The sequence below is a fragment of the Rhinoraja longicauda genome, chromosome 33 (assembly GCF_053455715.1).
Source record: "Rhinoraja longicauda isolate Sanriku21f chromosome 33, sRhiLon1.1, whole genome shotgun sequence".
Taxonomy (NCBI): Eukaryota; Metazoa; Chordata; class Chondrichthyes; order Rajiformes; family Arhynchobatidae; genus Rhinoraja; species Rhinoraja longicauda.
Window position 1 is genome coordinate 12,214,832 of NC_135985.1, and position 16,120 is coordinate 12,230,951.

At 40.0% G+C, this 16,120-nt stretch overlaps 1 protein-coding gene across 1 annotated transcript in view; it reads left to right on the forward strand.

Moving 5' to 3' along the window:
* Positions 1–10,438, forward strand: part of LOC144609141 (DNA-binding protein RFX7-like) — a 57,701-nt gene extending 47,263 nt beyond the window's left edge. Inside the window, exon 9 of the mRNA XM_078427553.1 lies at positions 1,298–10,438. Coding sequence (XP_078283679.1) covers positions 1,298–4,624 — 3,327 coding nt within the window. The 3' untranslated portion in view covers positions 4,625–10,438. The remainder of the gene's footprint in view (positions 1–1,297) is intronic.
* The last annotated feature ends 5,682 nt before the right edge of the window (positions 10,439–16,120 follow it).

Below are 16,120 nucleotides of genomic sequence, written 5' to 3' on the forward strand. Positions count from 1 at the left end.
GGGCTGCAGGAAAAAATATATTTCCTTCAGTAGGCCATCATTGCTATGCCCCTTTTACTTCCCCAAAGGATGTTCATCTTTCCTGCAGTCCTAGTCTCCTCGACAAAGGCCGAAAGAAATTCGTACTGGTTGGGAAAATGCTTGGGGTTAATGCTCCTTCCACACAATCTTCAGGGTCCATATGTGTTGGACACATGGTGACATCCTCCTAATTCTCTCAAGTTCCAAAATCCAAGATCTCCTGAACATAGAGTGGGTGATTGGCTTCTGGAGTAAAATTTCCAAGTGATCTACTTTTGCTCCGTTAATGCATTATACGGCCTACAATTCTGACTCGAGCTGAACAAATCTGAGCCAAAATGTTTCAAGATCCTGGCACTTAAATGTCAATGATGTGCAAAGGATTTACTGATCTCTATAACCATCCGTATGTCATTGTTTCAACACATTGGCATTCCTATCAAACCTTGATATATAATATTCTCGTTGTTTAGGTTTCAGTTTACAGCATAGATTTTTTGTAACAAATGAGTTCATCTATTTTTTCTACTTTTATCCACTTTTCGTCTTTTGTATGCTTTAAATAAGATGCACCATCTTTCAGTATGCATTGGCCAACATTTAAATGCTTCCGGGCAGAAGCTAATGCAAAATATAAGTATTTTCTCTCCTTGCACCCAAAATCCCAAGCTTGCCAAATTCCTCACTCTTGTTGAAACTGAAATCTGTGTGTGACCACACTCTTAATGGTCATTGTTACAGATAGTAGTTTTTCGTTTCACATTTATTTAATTACTTGAACTTAAATTCCTGATATACTGTGTTGTGATTCAAAAATGCATCTCCAATAAATGGGTTTTGGCATCTGGACACTAATCAGATGACCAGAGTGTTACCATTTCCTTATGTGACCACAATACCTGTGATAGAGGACAATGCAGTTCTACCCCAAAGTTGTATAGATCAATGTCAATTTGAATGTTTCATTTTCATTGCAACAAGATCAGCAAAACTACTAAAAGTGAATGCTTTTAGAACACATGGTTTTCTTAAGACACTTTCAATAATTAACGGTGCAATTGCTTTAATTTTGAAACTAGTTGTAAAGGAAGTAAAATACTTTTAAGCTTGGATATATTGGTTGGATACATTTTTCTTATTCATCATAGTTTTACAAAAAATACCATGGAAAATTGTTGACTTTTTAATGTGTGCAAGGAAAAGCATTGCCTCTACTTTGATGAGTTTGTTCATTCATTAAACTTAGTTCTTACGTAACTGTTATGGTGTTTTTTAGATGCAAAGAAGCAGGCAGGTGATGACGTCACCAAGTCCATTGGGTCCATCAGAAAGCAAGGTCCTTCCATTGAACGTTCAGGTTGTGGCTCAACATATGCAGTCAGTCAAACAGCAGCAGAAGACTATCCAGAATATCCCTGCAAGTCCACATAACGACCGCTCAAGGCCTCGTTATCATCAAATCTTGCCTAAACCACCTTCAACCAACACACTTACTCTTACCTCTCCAACTAGGGTACTCTTGGCTAGTAGCAGTCCAATTAAAACTGTTGTTTCTGGAGCATCCCATCCAAGCTCTTTGAATATGGTGAAGATGACTACAATATCGCTTCCACCCAGTACAGGTGCATCTCCTAAACCTACGTCATCAGCAAGTAACAGTGGTGGAATAACAGAAAAAGCAAAATCTACGTCAACTGTGAAAGTTGGCACAACTTCTCTTTCTGCTGCTGGATCCAGATCAAGTAGTGCCACAACTACACCTACTGCGGAGGTCATCAAATCCGAACAGGAAGCAATGTCAAATGATGAAAAGCAGGTTCAGTGCCAAGATCATTCAAGAAACCCGAATGATCCTAGAAGAGCTTCTGGTTCTCCGTCCGGACAGAAAAGTAATAGTGAAGGTACCACAAAAGTGAAGACGTCAAATGGGAAAATATCTACTGAGAGGGCAGCTAAAGTCTGTAATGGTCAGAAAACTGAAGGAAGAAAGTCCAAAAGTGATGGCAAGTTTGTACACAATGACAATCTGGCTGTTTCAATGTCTGGAAATAATCAAAATGCTTTTGTTGTTTCCTCTGCTTTAATGATGAGCACCAGCATTAGTTCAAAATCCAATGCCGATACTGCCAGGTCTCATAAAGATAATGGGATGTGCCCAAAAAGCCCAAGGAAACGGTCTCCTTCAAATTCGTTATCTGAGCCACTGGTGCCACCTGTGAAGAAAGCTCTGGTTTTGGAATCCATTTTGGATAGTGCGGAACTTCAGATCAGTCCTGGAACTGCAGTAGTGACACCTCCGAAGCTCTCTGCAGGTGTACTGGCAAAGAATGAGAAAGCCCCAACACCTCAGGTTCATACTCCCAGTAAAATTACTGTTAAACTAAATACAACAGGGATAACTCGTATATTAGCCAACCCGTCATCCGATATCCAAGTGGTCACCTTGGGTTGCGTTCAGACGGATACAGAACAAATGTCTATCTTTCAGGAAAACAAACGTGCAGACTTGGAAAGGGGCTTATTTTCTGTGCATGGACACAACACAAGTACAAAGCTATTTGCCGATCATACTGATATCCAGCATATCAAAAGGAACCACCCATGTTTTTTTATGAACACAGAAAGGCAGGCAGCTGTAAATGCTGGTGTAATAGGGAATTCAGGGACCATTGATTTTCGAGAATCTGCATGGGAGTCAGCACAATGTAATGGGTTGGATCAGCAGTCTTCTGATCAACAGATGCATGCTCAAAATCAGATGCAAGTTTCTAATTCGGTTCAGCTGCAAGGACACCATCAAGTACAGTTGTCACACCATTTACCTCTGCAGGATAATTTGATGGATCTCACTGCTTCAAGTTCACAAACCAGTGAGAACTACTTTCAGTTTGATGATGATCTTACACAGGACAGTATTGTAGAAGAGCTAGTGTTATTTGAAGAGCAAATGTCCATGAATGCTGATTATGAATCTGCGCTGGGAATACCTTCTCATAGTCATTCTGCAGGAAGTCAGAATACACTGTTATCATCTCATCAAATGGGGCAATTCTATCATCCGATCCATAGCAGTGGCACTCCAACCCCAACACCAACACCAACTCCGACACCCAATCCAACACCTACATCAGAAATGATTGGCTCCCAAACATGTTCCAGTCCAAGCTCCAGAATGGCTCAATCCACACCTGTTGACAGTGCTTTCGGGAGTAGCAGACACACGCCAATTGGTACACCTCATTCAAACTGCAGTAGTAGTGTACCTCCAAGCCCTGTTGAGTGCCGGAACCCTTTTGCTTTTACTCCCATAAGCTCCAGCCTGGCCTACCAGGATACTAGTGTGATTTCCAGTAGCCCCGTTAAACCGATGCAACGGCCCATGGCTACTCACCCAGACAAAACAAAAATTGAATGGATGAATAATGGATACAACACTGGAATGAGCAATCCAGCAATGTTGACCAGTGGTGTTGGTATTCTTCCTAGTTACCAGAAACTTACAGAGGATCACTTTAGAAAACCACATGCCTTTGCAGTTCCTGGACAGATAATGCAATCATATCAACATAATACTGTGCAGCTACAGTCCAGACATCATGATGCTCAGATGGGCCGTGTTACTCCCGTTTCACCTATACCACCTTCAGTGGCTAATGGCAATAATAAGCAGGAGGGCTTTGCAGTGCCAGCGCCTCTTGACAACAAAGGAACACATTCACTGATCAATAATTTTAGGTGTCGCAGTGTCAGTCCTGCTGTTCGTCAACGTAATCTTAGCGGAAGCACAGTTGGTCCAGTGATTCACCTGCCGAGAACAAGTTTGGCAACTTTTGGAAGCCAAATGGCACCTGAGGTTCACAACACATTTGTTAACAATATTTCTGATAATAGTGCCAACAGTATAGCTCAAAGAAGCCAATCTGTCCCGTTGTCTGTTATGATGCAGACTACTTTTCCATCTTACCAGAAGCCAACTAACTCGAAAAAGATTACAAATGTGTTGTTAAGTAAACTTGATTCTGAAGGTGATGATGCAGTGAGAGGCTTAGGAATAAACAACTTGCCCTCCAATTATACAGCACGAATGAATCTTACTCAGATATTAGAGACAACATCTAATTTTGGTAGTGCCAACCAGCAATCAATGATTAATCCAGGCTCTTCTGTCTTTGAATTCCAGAAGCCCAGTTATGTAACAAAACACATCAATAATGATCAGATGGGTTATATATCCAAGGATAATCAAGCACAAACAGAAGCCAGAGTGCAATCATTGGATTTCAACAGTACAGTCAAAGACTTCCTGGCTGAAGAGAGCCTACAGCCTAGCCAGCAAGTTGGTCAAGTATCATCAGATCTAAATGTTGCCTCTGATTTCTCCAGTGATCTCAGGTTACCTGCTGAGCTTTCAGGCAGCATAAACGATCTGAGCACTTTAGACACAAATTTGCTGTTTGACCCGAGTAAACAACAGGGGCACGATGTTGATACTACACTGGAGGAACTAAATAATGATGCAGTATTCCAGCAAATCTGTAACGAGTCTTCGGGTTTTGACTGGATGGAAAGTAAAGATCATCCTACAGTTGAAATGTTGGGTTAAATCAAAGAGTACTGTTAAATATATAGCACACATTTCATTTTCTGATTCATAATATTTGGCCTAATAGATGTGCCTGCCTTCAGAAAAACACTTGTTCCTAAACATGTGTATTCCAGGAGAAAAAACATAACTGTTCTCCATACTTAAGTTCTATTAATCTTGTGTCCATAATTTCATTTTAGATGCCATCATCCTGTATGGTTCACTGTAAATACATCTGTGTGGATGTGTGTGTGCCATCCATTTATGGAATTAGGTGCATTTACAAGCTCGGCTGCTGTCAGTAGGTAGATTTTAGCACAGCATCTTTTAATATGCAACTTCAGGTCTCAAAATGCTTCATTGTGACTTTTCTTATACGAGTTTTACCATTAAAACGATTTAATAAGTTCCATTGAATTTAACAAGCAACAATATTTATATATACCTATTGTGTTTCAGCCACGTTTTCTTATTTTCTTTTGCTCTGTATTTCTTATTGGAAGCATATAGAACTTGGCATTGTATACAATACTAAAACACCCTTACAGTGATATCAGCGAGAACACTGCAATGCAATGATATTACTCAAAATGTTATCTTGCATTTCACCCAATGTTGGATGCCTGAAACTGGCCATAAAGGATAAAATAATACGTCATTGAGATACTGCAACAGTAATGAAGAATTATATTGCCAACCATGTACTCTTATTGTCAGTAGTGTGATGCCTGCCTTGTAATAAGGAGGAATTCAACAGTCTGAATTTGGTAAAGCAAACATATTATTATATTATGCTAGTTGTTTTCCCCTTGAGACATTTTTTATGGTACAACCTGATCGTGGTATATTCCTCTGAGGTGTAACAACTTTGTTAATCTACGTTAGAGGATAAGATAGCACATGTAAGAATTAAACAAACCAACTTGGGTGGAGCTTTAAATCCTTTGTATCCTTCCTAAAAGAGAATGCACTGTTCAATAAAATCAGTTGCTTGCTCTTATTGGTAGAAACATTCATGGTGGTTTATAAAAATTTGTCCGTTACATAATTTAACTTTTTCTAGACTGATTGAGAGGATTCCCCAAATAAATTAAGTTCTATGAAAATATCATAAATAGCTTTATCCCAAGTACGGCACTTGTCTCCAAACAAACACTTTTCTAGCTGTCCATAACTCAAGAAAAGGGTGAAAAGAAAAGCTGCCCTCAAAGGATTGTATTTTAAATTTGATTTATATGTAGTCTAATAGGATTTGATTTTTAATCGGGCCATGGTAAAACTTAGTTGCCTTTTTATATATTCCCTTGCATTTGGAGCCGCATTTTAAAGACTCCACACCTTCCTACGTTGTTTAATGGTTAAATGTGATATGCAATGTGAACAAGCTGAGTTGATTCCGCATTCTATTCTGCCTTGGCTATTCTCAAGGCTGAGAACCTTCGATAGTCTTTTATAACATCATCAAAACTGAGAAGTGAGGTGAGAATTTTGAGTTACCCATGTAATTGAGCAACAACAATCCAGGCAGAATGGTTGACCTGTTTTATTAAAATGTATGCAATTCCTTGAAGAACTTGGAAATATGTTGTCTGAAAAGTGGTCCGATTTTTAGAAGCAACATGGATATAAACACGAGATTCAGAAAACAGTTTAAAGTGTAAAAATTGTTCTTTTCGTGAGCTGACACATGTACAATGGGCCGAATGGTCTCAGCTGATGTAAAATGTAGTGTTTTTATTATGTGAGGATTAAATTAATTTCAGAAACCCTAAATTAGTAATTCAAAAGATTTGACTGCCAATTTTCTCTGGCTTTTGTTAGAAAACTGAGCATTTTTCAGTATTCTCTTTTCCAATAAAACTGAAAACTACTTTTTCAGCACAAATAAATAATGTGAACCCAACATTTGTTTAATTTTTATAGTTCAATGCCACGTCATAAATTTAGTTCACTGTTCCATAATTTTAGAAATCGTTGACCACAAGAGGGTGCTCCATTTTGTTGCCTTTACTTTTCAAGTTTGTATTCCAACTGAAGCCTTCTAAGATAATTATCCCATTGAATTAGAAACATAGTCATATTTCCAAAATCTGTAATGGCAAATCTCGCATAAACTGAATTTTGTCTCCTTATATATAGTTTGATTGTTCAGAATAATCATAATGATTATGGTTTGCCACTTGATAATGTCCAGTCCCTCTTTGGAATTTATTTGTTTACCTCATTGCTTAATTTTGCTATCATGAAATTTTGTCCATTGATTTCCACAATTTAAAAAATAATGGGATTGTCTGTGAAGATGTACATGCTACGCTCTTTCTTCATTTAGATTAACCCTTCTCAAACACATCATTATTCCAGTTGCAGAGTTAAATTACTGATCATGAAGCGTACACCCATCCAGTGGATTTTTATAACTCCATTTTAAAAGCTGACCAACTAATTTACAGGAATAGATGTACAGTATTGTAGTCGAGGTGTAGACTCCACATTCTCATTACATTTTGTGAGACTGAAGACATGATTGGATAAAAAGCATATTGCAAGAACAAATTAATTTCCCAAGTTCTTGATCTCTCTGTATTTGGTTAAAATCTTGAATTAACAAAATATCCCTTTAACCTGTTGTAGGTAGTGCAACAGTTACGTTACTGGACCAACTGTCGAGTTTCTAACCACTGATCCAGAAAGATGAGTTTGAATCTCACCACAGCAGCTAGGAACTTTAATTTCAGATTAATTTTATTACTTGAATTACAACTGGAATAGTTAGCTGGATTGTCATTAGAAACATTGATGAACATTGCCACCCTTACCTTGTCTCAGCTACCTACGACTCCTGATGCATCAACGTGATTGATTCTTATTTGCCTCAGGGACAATTAGAGATAACAATAAATACAGCCAATTCCAGTAGCATTTACTTTGTGAATAATTAAAAATTAGCGATTAAAGTTATCTGTCCCATGAACAAAAAGAAAAAAGTTAGTAATAAAATTTTAGAAAAAATGAAAACTTTTTATAATTAAATTTTGTTTCCTATTACCATGTGATGTCTTTGCCTCCTCCATATCCAGATTATCATCTCCAAAAAAGTCTACGCATCACATTTGCTTGCTTTCTCTATCAAAAGCAAAGCTGAAAACTGTACCTGGTTTTCGATCTACAGTCTGTTTCTCAAGAGTACATGCAGAATTTGAAATAGCTTGCATTTAACCATGACAATTTTTGCTAGCTTATTTCTGAAGGGTGAGGACTAAAATGTTTTGCCACTGTCAATTTGTCTATAAAATGATGGATAGAAGCAAAAAAAAAGCCCACGAGTCTACACACCTGTGGACACTGCTGTTCTCAATGGATCAGTATATATTCCTTGCATTACATTTTGTTATTGTCATTTCTATTCCACTGCTAGATGTTCTTAGTTGGTGAACTTTTGAATGTTTTAAAAAAATATATAAATATTTTATACCTTTAATTAGATTAGTCATGGATTCAGAAAGCACAAAACAGTCCATTTAGCTCAAAAGCTCCATGCCGACCAAGATGCCCGTCTAAGCTAGCCCCTTTGTTCTATTTTTGACCCATATCAATCTAAACCTTTCCTATCTATGTACATGTCCAAATATCTTTTAAACGCTTTGAAACTGCCTTAACCACTTCCTGTGGCAACTCGTTCCATATATCCACCGCCCTCTGGGTGAGAAAGTTGTCACTAGGGTTTCTATTAAATCTTATCCATCTCACCTTAATCTTATGGCCTCTGGTTTTTACTCTGGGTAAAAGACTGTGCATTCACCCTGTCTACACCCCTCATGATTTTATACACCCTTATAAGATCGCCCCACAGTCCCCTAAGTTCTCAGGAATAAAGTGCTGAGTTTGGAGTGTTTTATCCTTACCTTCCTGATACCTGTCTGTCAGGTGTACAGTCAACCTATGGGCATCAATTGTGCAGAACATAATATTGTGTTGCTCAACAAGTTATTTTAACTTGGCCAATTAATTTGCCTTGACAGTCAAAAAAAAAGTTTCACAGAATGGCCAATAAATGTATCAAACATACCCAATGATGTCGATACTCGTTAAATGTCATCAATGTAGACATATTCATTTGTTAAAGCTATGGTATTAACACATATATTTTATCCCTATGATACTACTTTTACATTTAAATCATTGCAGACTTAGTGGTTCATGCTTTAACTGAAACAATTGACTGAAAGGCCGAGCACATCTTTAAACTTTAAATTTTTAAAGCATATTTAAACATATATTTGCCAATTAACCAAAATCTGCAGGCTCTGTTTTCACCAATCTCTACAAAGGAAAGTCTGTTGCTAATTTTATTTTTATTTGAAGAAATATGATCGATAGGTAGTAACCAAAGGCAGCGTTGTTACGTTAAATATAATTTCTGTGATGTTTTAAAAGTCGATCCGTATGATTATTGGGCTTGGAAAATGATGTGCTGCGTAAATGGTTGAATGGAGGGGATGAGATGTACCAGTGATTTATTTTAAATCTCCAGTTTAAGAGTTTTCTGGAAAACTCTGAAAGTGGGCTGTATATGTGGGGTTTTATGTATGGGTGAATTGAAAAGCTCATGAAAACTTTGGACATTTTTAATTCATATTTGTGTTTCCTTTTTTTTTAGACTGCTTTTCAATATATGTACTTACAAAGAGGTTATCACTTTGGCAATCTCTGAAGTTTGATATTTTGATTAGTTATTTTAATATTGACATATTAGCTATCACATTGTTGTTGACATTCTGGTCCACTGGACCCGAACTGCTCAGCAGAGCACAAATGTACTAACTTTATCTAGCTGAAACAGCGCTGAGCGTAACATTGCATAGTTTTCAGCAAGAGATTCTTACATAGGTTTGCACCTTAAGTATATTTGGAGATGCTTTTAATCTAAGTATATCTTCAGTTCTGAGTTCAGTGGATATATTTTGATCATATTTTGCACTAGATGTTTAAAGGGAGTTTCTGGCCTGGCACATCTCTTAGGACAAATGTTAATTGTTTCACAAACTAAGTTGTCATTTGAATTGATTTTAGAAGGTGAGACCACACATAAGATGAAATGTCATTGAAAAATGACATTTTGAGTGTTTTATGTAGCAGTGTACATTGATCTCAATGAGATAATTGTTTTACTTAATTCTCTTGTATGAGAATATTAAAACGATGAAAATTTAACGTTCAGTTTTTCTTCACCATGTTAATAAATGATCACAAGTGTGCATGTGTGTTGTTGAATTATATTGTACAGTGCTAGTTATATTCCAGTAACCTCTTTTTGCTGAAATGAATCTGGCTCTTTAAGGGCCAGGGATGCTCAATTAGACACATTACAAGTTATGTACCTTTTCTGAAGTTTACTAATTCACCTTGGAAACGTTGAATATGTTATCACTTTTGTTCAATTGATTTGGGAAATTAGTATTTGGTAAACTAGTGTGGAAGAAGGTGCTACAGTAATTTGCTATACATATATTTTTGCAAAATAAATTGCCATTAATGTGAGCTGATTGAAAATGATTTGGTTTCAGCAATTATAACTAATACACATCAAGAGAAACTACAAGCAGTGAACCCCAACTACTTACTACATCACAAGGTAATGCTGGCCTGTACCACAATTTTTATTTAGTGTAGATTTTTTTTAATGGTATTTGTGTGTTGTACTGCTGAAAAACAAAATCAGTAGTGCAGTAATGTTGGAATAGCATTTCAGCTTAGCTTTTTTTTCTTATTGATGAAAGTGCTCACAGATATTGTTGAAGTTTTGTAAATGGTTTCAAAAACCAATTAAAAAAATTTGTACCACATTCCAATCTGGAAAGCGTGTCATCGTGTGCCTCCTGCTCTGGCAGTCAACCAGCAATCATTACCCTCATGGGTAAGTCCAGAGGAAACATTGCCTGGACATGTACCTGATCACTGTGCCTTGGGTAATTACAATAAGAAGCCTGTTCAACATGGAAGACAATAAATTGCTATACCTTAAAAAAAGAACTGGTCCAGAACTACCATTCTGGTCAGGAAATTTAGTTTAGATTAGATTAGAAATACAGCATGGAAACAGACCTTTCAGCCCACAGAGTTGATGCTTACCAGTGATCCCCAAACACTAGTTCTATCCTGCAGACTAGTGACAGTCCAGAAGCCAATTAACCAACACACCTGTCTTTGGAATGTGGGAGGAAATAGGAGCACCCAGAGAAAACCTACACAGTCACAGAGAACGTACAAATTCCGCACAGGCAGCATGTGTAGTCAGGATCAAGCCCAGGTCTCTAGTGCTGTAAGGCAGCAACTCTTCCACTGTGCCACCACTTGTTTTAGACCAGTCACATGGAATCCAGAATGATCCAGCCAAACGGATATAAAATTGGCTCAGAGGAAAGAATCGGAGCATAGTAGTGGAGGGTTGTTTTACCTATTGGAGGCCTGTCACTAGTGATGGTGCTGAGTCCATTGATATTTGTCACCTTTGTTCAGGATTTGGATGACAATGGTGTAAGTTTTCAGATGACACCAAAGGTTTGTGGTTATAGTGGACAGTGAAGAGGGTTATCTAAGATTACAATAGGGTCTAGATAACGGGTAGTGAGTCAAAGAATGGTGGATGGAATGTAACTTGGATAAATGTGAGATGCTGCACTTTGGTAACTTAAACAAGGGCAGGACTTGCTCAGACAATTAGATAGATACGTAGGTAGGAAATGATTAGAGGAATATGAGCCGAACGTAGGCAGATGGAATAGCTCAGCTCGACAACTTGATTGGCATGGACATGGTGAACCAAAGGGCCTGTTTGGCTCTATAATACAAGACAAATGTGCGCAGTCAAAAAGTAATGTTGGGAGTCTTCCGGACTTTCAAGGAGAAGACCAAGCTAATTAACCAATCATGTTTTTATGTGTTCAATAGTTTCTTGCGCACCTTTGGATGAAAGATTGTTTAAATAACACCATTGTGATCTTATTAAATGGTAGTTATTCACAAAATGCTGGAGTAACTCAGCAGGTCAGGCAGCATCTCAGGAGAGAAGGAATGGGCGATGTTTCGGGTCAGCTGGAGGGAAGGATATGGGTAGAAGGGACAGGGGAAGTTATTTGAGTCCTTAATTTCCCTTTTATCTCCCCTACTTTACCCCCATCCTCTTTCTTTGCTTATTTGACCATTTTGTCTGCTTTCACCTCTTGCCTTTGTCACTTACCCCACCCATCTGCTGATCACTCTCCCTTTTGTGTATCCATTTGCCAGACGATGCCCCACCCTCAGCTCTTTTCCAGCTTTCTCACACTACTCTATACGTCAGAAGACGGGTCCTGACCTGAAACTTAATCTGTCCATTCGCACGGATACCTCCTGACCCTTTGAGTTCCTCCGGCACTTTTTTTTTATAGCTGAAACTGAATGTCTCGTCCAGCTGATTTACTTCAACCTTTTGTGTCTATCTTCAGCTGATTTTAATGTTGATTCAGACTTTGTCTTGGGTCAGTTTGACAAATCTTCCCATGAATCCAAACATTCCTGTTTTGGGGAACGCCTTGGCACAATAGCATGAAATGGAATAAAACAATAAATTGCTATGGCTTACAAAAAGGAACTTCCTGATGAAGCTTAATGTGATAGCCCATGCAAATTGAATACTCTGATTTTTGTAAAAGAGAAGGGATATTGTTTCATGCAATGCATTCATGCTGTGTTCAGCGGCTTGGACAGCGAACTTAAGATCATGCTGTAATTACTGCAAATGGGTGTGACAAGAGGCCAATTACATACTCATGCAACTCGAGGGTAATTGTAGATATCTCTGTTCGTTGGTTATTAGTGCCTTGGGTAATTACAGTTCACGAAGATGTTTCTAACATGGAAAATCACAAACCTAAATCTCATTATCTTGGTCCTTATATAATGCACAATATGCACAATTACAAGCATGTTTGCTCAGATCGATTTGGAAGTAAATTTGTATCATATTTAGTCCTGTCAGTTAAACAGTCCCATTGTGGTCAAGTAGTTACTTGTGCTTTGTGAACATTTCAATCTGAGCACTAGCTGTGGAGCTTAAAGTCCTTTGAGAAAGGAAAATAAAAGTGAGTTGAAGTATTGAGCAAAACAATGTATTAGAGTAAATAAGCAGGTCAGGCAGCATCTGTGGAGGGAATGAACAGATAATGTTTCAGAACAGCAACCTTTAAACAGATGAAGCAAAGGGAAGGTAGTTCTGTCTCCCTAAAAGGTTGTATGTCCTTTCCCTTCACAGATACTGCCTGACTTGCTGAGCTACCCCAACACTTTGTATTTTGCTCAAGATTTAAGCATCTTTGGTTCCTTGTGTCCCTGAGACGAAGTTGTCATGAGTTACCAGCTCATATTACAGGTCTTTCGGCAGCACTTTAGTTCCTTGGCTGCGGAATCACTGAAAGGAAGCATGCAGGTACAGCAGGCAGTGAAGAAAGCCAATGGAATGTTGGCCTTCATAACAAGAGGAGTTGAGTATAGGAGCAAAGAGGTCCTTCTGCAGTTGTACAGGGCCCTAGTGAGACCGCACCTGGAGTACTGTGTGCAGTTTTGGTCTCCAAATTTGAGGAAGGATATTCTTGCTATTGAGGGCGTGCAGCGTAGGTTTACTAGGTTAATTCCCGGAATGGCGGGACTGTCATATGTTGAAAGACTGGAGCGACTAGGTTTGTATACACTGGAATTTAGAAGGATAAGAGGGGATCTTATCGAAACGTATAAGATTATTAAGGGGTTGGACACGTTAGAGGCAGGAAACATGTTCCCAATGTTGGGGGAGTCCAGAACCAGGGGCCACAGTTTAAGAATAAGGGGTAGGCCATTTAGAACAGAGATGAGGAAAAACATTTTTAGTCAGAGAGTTGTGAATCTGTGGAATTCTCTGCCTCAGAGGGCAGTGGAGGCAAATTCTCTGAATACATTCGAGAGCTAGATAGAGCTCTTAAGGATAGTGGAGTCAGGGGGTATGGGGAGAAGGCAGGAACGGGGTACTGATTGAGAATGATCAGCCATGATCACATTGAATGGTGGTGCTGGCTCGAAGGGCCGAATGGCCTACTCCTGCACCTATTGTCTATTGAATCACCCAAGTAATGAGAAATATATATTTATGACAGAATCTATCCTACACTTTGATTTTAGGGATAATACGTTGCTTTTCGGTTTAAGTGGGCAGAGAAATCCCTTTGCAGACATCCTTCTCGGGTAGAATTTACTATTCTAATTTTTTCCAACCATGCCCCACCCCTTCCCCATCACGAGGTGAACACTTCTCAATAAAAAGACAAAGTTGGAGTAATTCAATTCAATGGGTCAGGCAGCATCTCTGGAAAACATAGACAAGTGACTTTTCGGGCCTGGATCCTTCTTCAGACTGATTGTAGTGTAAGGGTGGAGAAAACTGGATCAGCGGTAGAGGCGTGACAAAACCTGGCAAGTGATAGGTGGATGCAGGTGAATGGGATTTTTGATAGGCAGATGGTTTGATAAAGGCCAGAGCTGAAAGACTGAAGTAAGGATAGAAGTGTAAAATGTGAAGCCAGAAAAAAGAATACAAGGGGGGGGGGGGTGCGAAAGGGAGCAATTGTCCATCCGTCTGGCTATCAACCCCCCCCCCCCCCCCTCACCTATATCCACCTATCACTTGCCAGGCGGGTTTTCCACTCCATCCTCTCTTTATATCTTCTCTTGCCCCCCCCCCCCCCTTACAAACAGTCTGAAGAAGGGTCCTGGCCCAAAGGTCATGTTCTCCCGATGTGCTGCATGACTCACTAAGTTACTCTGGCACTTTGTGTCTGTTTTTGTAAACCAGCATCTGCGGTTCCTTGTGTGAACACTTCCCAATCCTAGTCAGTGCAAGTCTACATGGCACATATATTCCCATATACGACATGTGGAGTTGTCCCGTGTAGGAGTGCAAAGTGTTCACACAAGGAACTGCAGATGCTGGTTTACAAAAAAAAAAAGATGCATATGGGAATGCAATTACATCTTTGGATCACACACTTTCTTATTTCCTTACATTTCTCATTCATAAGGTGGTATTTGAGGACGTTTTAATATGTACCAGTAGCAGAGGTACTATTGTTGGGGGAACCATTAAGAATACCAGGAGGTGGTGTGTGTTTTTTTTTAAGGGGCAGGAAATTTGATTTCCACAAAATCATTCCATATATACTTGGAGCGCTTTGAACCTCCATCTTCGGTAATTATTGTTTGATCTCCAGATAACATTTTCTTTGGTTCTAGATTTTCCTTGTGAGCTGGGCAGCGTGTTGACAAAGCATGAATTTGCCTGTGGGCAGGCGCTGGCTATTTATTGTAAATGTTATGCTCTGTTTGCATAGGTGTTCCTCGCTATCAATCAGGGAAGGTGTGTTGGGGTTTATTCACAAAATGCTGGAGTAACTCAGCAGGTCAGGCAGCATCTCGGGAGAGAAGGAATGGGTGACATTTCGGGTCGAGACCCTTCTTTAGACTGATGTTGGGGGCGGGACAAAGGAAGGATATAGGTGGAGACAGGAAGATAGAGGGAGATCTGGGAAGGGGGACGGGAAGGGAGGGACAGAGGGACTATCTAAAGTTGGAGAAGTCGACGTTCATACCACTGGGCTGCAAACTGCCCAGGCGAAATATGAGGTGCTGTTCCTCCAATTTCCGGTGGGCCTCACTATGGCACTGGAGGAGGCCCATGACAGAAAGGTCAGACTGGGAATGGGAGGGGGAGTTGAAGTGCTCGGCCACCTGGAGATCAGTTTTGTTAATGCGGACCGAGCGCAGGTGTTCAGCGAAGCGATCGCCGAGCCTGCGCTTGGTTTCGCCGATGTAAATAAGTTGACATCTAGAGCAGCGGATGCAATAGATGAGGTTGGAGGAGGTGCAGGTGAACCTTTGTCTCACCTGGAAAGACTTTGGGTCCTTGGGTGGAGTTGAGCGGGGAGGTAAAGGGACAGGTGTTGCATCTCGTGCGGTTGCAGGGGAAAGTGCCCGGGGTTGGGGTGGTTTGGGTAGGAAGGGACGAGTGGACCAGGGAGTTACGGAGGGAACGGTCTCTGCGGAATGCAGAGAGGGGAGGGGATGGGAAGATATGGCCAATGGTGGGGTCCCGCTGTAGGTGATGGAAATGTTGGTGGATGATATGTTGGATCCGCTGGCTGGTGGGGTGGAAGGTGAGAACGAGGGGGATTCTGTCCTTGTTGCGAGTGGTGGGAGGGGGAGCAGGAGTGGAGCTGCGGGATGTAGAAGAGACCCTAGTGAGAGCCTCATCTATAATGGAGGAGGGGAAGCCTGTTTCCTGAAGAACGAGGACATCTCGGAAGCCCTAGTGTGAAACACCTCATCCCGGGCGCAGAAGCGGCGTAGACGGAGGAATTAGGAGTAGGGGTTAGACTTTTTGCAGGGGACCGGGTGGGAAGAAGTGTAGTCCAGATAGCTGTGCGAGTCAGTGGGTTTATAGTAAATGTCCGT